Raw genomic sequence first — 3537 nt, 5'->3', positions numbered from 1 at the left:
TTCCTCCATACACTCTCTCTACTGTAGGTAGATACGGACGCAGCCACCCACCCACCATAAATGTCCATCTGTTTTCTCTCCGTCTGGCATTTTGGAAGCAGAAACTCCCTCACCCCAGAAAGCAGAAAACCCAACATTCTGGACTATGGTATTTTAAAAACCAGAATAACTCTGAGATCCCTGCAAGGGGACCACCAACTGGCCCAGGGGACCCAGCCTCCAGGCAAACACAAATCAAGGCAAACACATTGGGAGAACTTGAGAGCAAATCTTTTATTATCTCATGGCCAAACCACCCGAGCCCACGAAGGGAGAATCTCAGCCGCTTTCAGCTACTATCTCAATGGGTTTGGTGCCAGCCTCAGGCTTGGGTGACCTGGGCTTTGCTAGTGCTGGTGCTGCTGCTGCTGCTGCTGCTGCTGTCCGCCCTCTCCCTGGTGGATGTGCTCATGGGTGGCCACGGTCACTCTGCAGATCAGGACCATGAACTCCCCAAAGCTGAGCTGCTGGTCTCGGTTTTTGTCCAGTTCTTTGAACAGGGCATCGATGGAAGGGGCGTCTTTTTTGTTCTGTAGGAAAATGGGCGGGGAGTGGGGGGGAAGGGATCGCCGTTAGTTGCAGCTGGCTCTTTTGCAGAGCAAGAAGCTCTCCAGCCAACACCCCACCAGAACCCTCTGGCTTTAGCCTCGGAGACAGGAGAATGGAGGAGAGGGGCCGCTGGCCACGCCTGTATTCTGAGGGAGAGGCTCCTTCGGTGGCCACAGGACCCAGTGATCAGGGTACAGGAGTGGGGTCTTGCCTGCTCCGCAACTGGCCTCTGTCCCTCGATTTCCCCCTGGGGGTAATGATCCCAGCCCCTTTGGTAACGTACACCGATGTACCGACCGGACACCAAAGGTCCAGTTAGCACAGGGCTGGGGGAGGTGCCGGATCATTAGCCCCTGCTCGGTCCGGGCCACCTCTTCCCTCCTTGTCCGGCCACAGCAGCGCCTGTCCTAGACCCTGGCAGGGGGAGCTCAGCGGGGGTCGGGGGGAGGGAGGCGGAGGTGAGCCAGTGAACAACATGGGAGCAAGGCAGGGCCTTGTGGAAAGAGATGGAGAAGGGGCGGGGCCTCGAGGGAAGAGGCGGAGCAGGGGCGGGGCCTCAGGGATCCGGTTGCCCGCCATTGGAAAAGTGGCCACCCTATCACTGTAGTAGAGCTGGGCATCTGCATTCAGCGAGAACTCGTGGGGATTGCGACAGACGGCAGCGCCCATCTCTCCTCTCTCGCTCCCACCCTAAACCCTGTGCACCCCTCGCCCGTCGCCTGATGGGCTCACTCCTGATTCCAGACTAGCAGGGCTCTCCCGGGTTCTCGGTGGAGAAGAATCAAACCAGAGCCTCGCGGTTATCTTTCGATTTCAAGGCACTTCCCACGGTCATTTTCCCCATTTTACAGATGGGAAACGGAGGCACAGAGTGAGCCAGGACTTGCCTATGGTCCCCAGCGGAGCTAGATGTTGAATCTAGGTCTCCATCCAGTGCCCTACCCACTAGGTTATATTGCAGAGAGGGAGGAAATGCGGCTTTCCCAGGGGTACAAGCCACCAGGGCTGCTGGCCACAGAACATGTGATCAGTGTGAGCAGGCGGAACGGGATGAAATGGGTGTGTAGAAAAGGTGTGTGGAGGGGGGCTGGAGATAGAGAGCAGAAGTAAATACAGTGCAGAGCACAAGAAAGGTTATCTACTCCCATGCTGGCATCAAACGTTTACTGTCGTGCTATGCTCCCCAGGCTCTGGGCACATTCAGCTTCCCAGAACACAGGCCGGATCCTTAGCTACTGCACACAGACGTAGCCCCCGTTAACTGCAACGGCAGCTCTGTCCCATTAGTCTACTCCCTGCAGAGCACACGTTAAGCTGTGCTGACTTCACTCACCTTCAGGAAGTTTACAAGGTGCTTGTCAACCAGCTGCTTCAGCTCCCCCTTGGTCAGGGTGTCGAAATGTCCGACCCGGACCGAATATTGGTGGAAAATGTTGATGATCGTCTCAATTGCATTTTCCATCTGAGAAAGGTCCCCCTTGATCGTCTGGCTAACCTGCAAGGGAAACGATTGAACTGCATGGCTTCAAGAGCAACGAGTGGGAGGTGTGGCCCCTCCACAGCTGCCAGCCAGCAGGGATTTGCTGACTTCCTTGCAGCTGCACCGATTTACACCAGCTGAGGATCTGGTCCCTTTTTATTCAGAATCACCAGTGCTTAATTGGTGCCAGGGCTTGCCAGGCTGAGCCCCGGCACCTCTGGGCTTTGCTGCTTCATTTATGAAAGTAAAAAAATTGCTTGAGCGCCGGCACCCCTTCCTTTGCAAATTAAGCACTGAGACTCACCCCGTTTTCCACAAATTTTGGAGGGGCCCAACTGGAAGAAACCTTAATAGCGCTGAGCACCCCCCTCTAAAAATCAGCTGCTCTGAAAATTCCCCACGCGGGGCAGTCAAAAATGGAGGCTCCCGAAATAGCTCGTTGCTTTAGAAAAGTCTCAGCCAAGATGCCCCTGAAATCAGAGGCTTGCAAACTCAATCAGCAAGACAGCATTAGTTAACGACAAGCCATGCCGTCATCAGCAGCACATGGAAAGCCCAGCTAAGCCTGAAAGCGCTCCCAGGTATTGCAATGGTTAGCTGCATTTAGTAGTCCTATTCCCACGTAAGTCAGGAAAAAATCGGCTGGTCAGACTCCAGCCCACACTCAGGACCAGGCCTCAGCATTCCCCATAAGCTATACACTTTAAAAAAGAATATTAACACGCAACAGAGCAAACTCAGAGCATCTGTTAGGCTTGGACTCACCTGAGTCATTGTGCAAAGAGCGAGCAAGGAAGTACCAAGAGCAAGAAAGAAGATAGAATGAGGAGGGCTAGGAAGGCTTCCTCTTTTATAGTCTGTCCAGCCTGCTGCTCCATCCCCCAGTTGCGAAATGCTTTCGTCTCACCTGATTGCTGCCCCTCGCCGTTACACACCCATGCATTGCTTAAGGTTTTCATGAAGTTCCCTAAATGGAATTCTTGTGGCTTTTTCTGCAACTTCTGTGTCTCCAGTGCTTTGAGCTTGTCGCCCCAGGCAGCATTCTTCAGAGAGCTCAGGGCTGTGGAAACCCCTTCCGCCATCACCTCTTCCTGATTGTGACTAAATGTTGCAATGGATTCAGCCTGTGTTCTCTCTCTTTCAGAAGATGTCAGAGACCACCTAATGTGTTTTGGGGTGGGGGGATCGGAGGGGGAGAGCTGGACTAAATATGGGGTTGACTTTGGTCCCCTGTCATTTCATGGGACCGTATTATTCAGTTTGCACAAAAGCACCAGGCGTGAGTGGACATGTTTGTGAATACGGAGAGTTGCATGCCTGCGTCTTCCCCTGCAAGGGATCTGTATTTAGATGTCAGTAACATTAGATGCCCCAACACAGATCAGGATCCCCTTGTGCTGGACGTTGCACGGACACGCAGCGAGAAACAGTTGCTGCTCTGAAGAGTTTACAGTCTAGATAGACAAAGC

General features: G+C 53.6%; 1 protein-coding gene across 1 annotated transcript; it reads right to left on the bottom strand.

Annotated features, from left to right (window-relative positions):
- Positions 1–260: 260 nt before the first annotated feature.
- LOC137147236 (protein S100-A12-like) lies at positions 261–2877 on the bottom strand. The gene is made up of 3 exons (XM_067539130.1): positions 2834–2877; positions 1922–2083; positions 261–569 (listed from the first exon to the last, which is right to left on the bottom strand). The coding sequence occupies exons 1-3, from the start codon at positions 2840–2842 to the stop codon at positions 387–389; spliced, it is 354 nt and encodes a 117-aa protein (XP_067395231.1). The 5' UTR covers positions 2843–2877; the 3' UTR covers positions 261–386.
- Between the last annotated feature and the right edge of the window lie 660 nt (positions 2878–3537).

The sequence above is a fragment of the Emydura macquarii genome, unplaced genomic scaffold (assembly GCF_026122565.2).
Source record: "Emydura macquarii macquarii isolate MOO-44397 ecotype Brisbane River unplaced genomic scaffold, CSIRO-AGI_Emac_v2 contig_527, whole genome shotgun sequence".
Lineage (NCBI taxonomy): Eukaryota > Metazoa > Chordata > Testudines > Chelidae > Emydura > Emydura macquarii.
The sequence above is the reverse complement of the archived record's forward strand: the minus strand, read 5'-3'. Positions and strand labels throughout refer to the sequence as shown.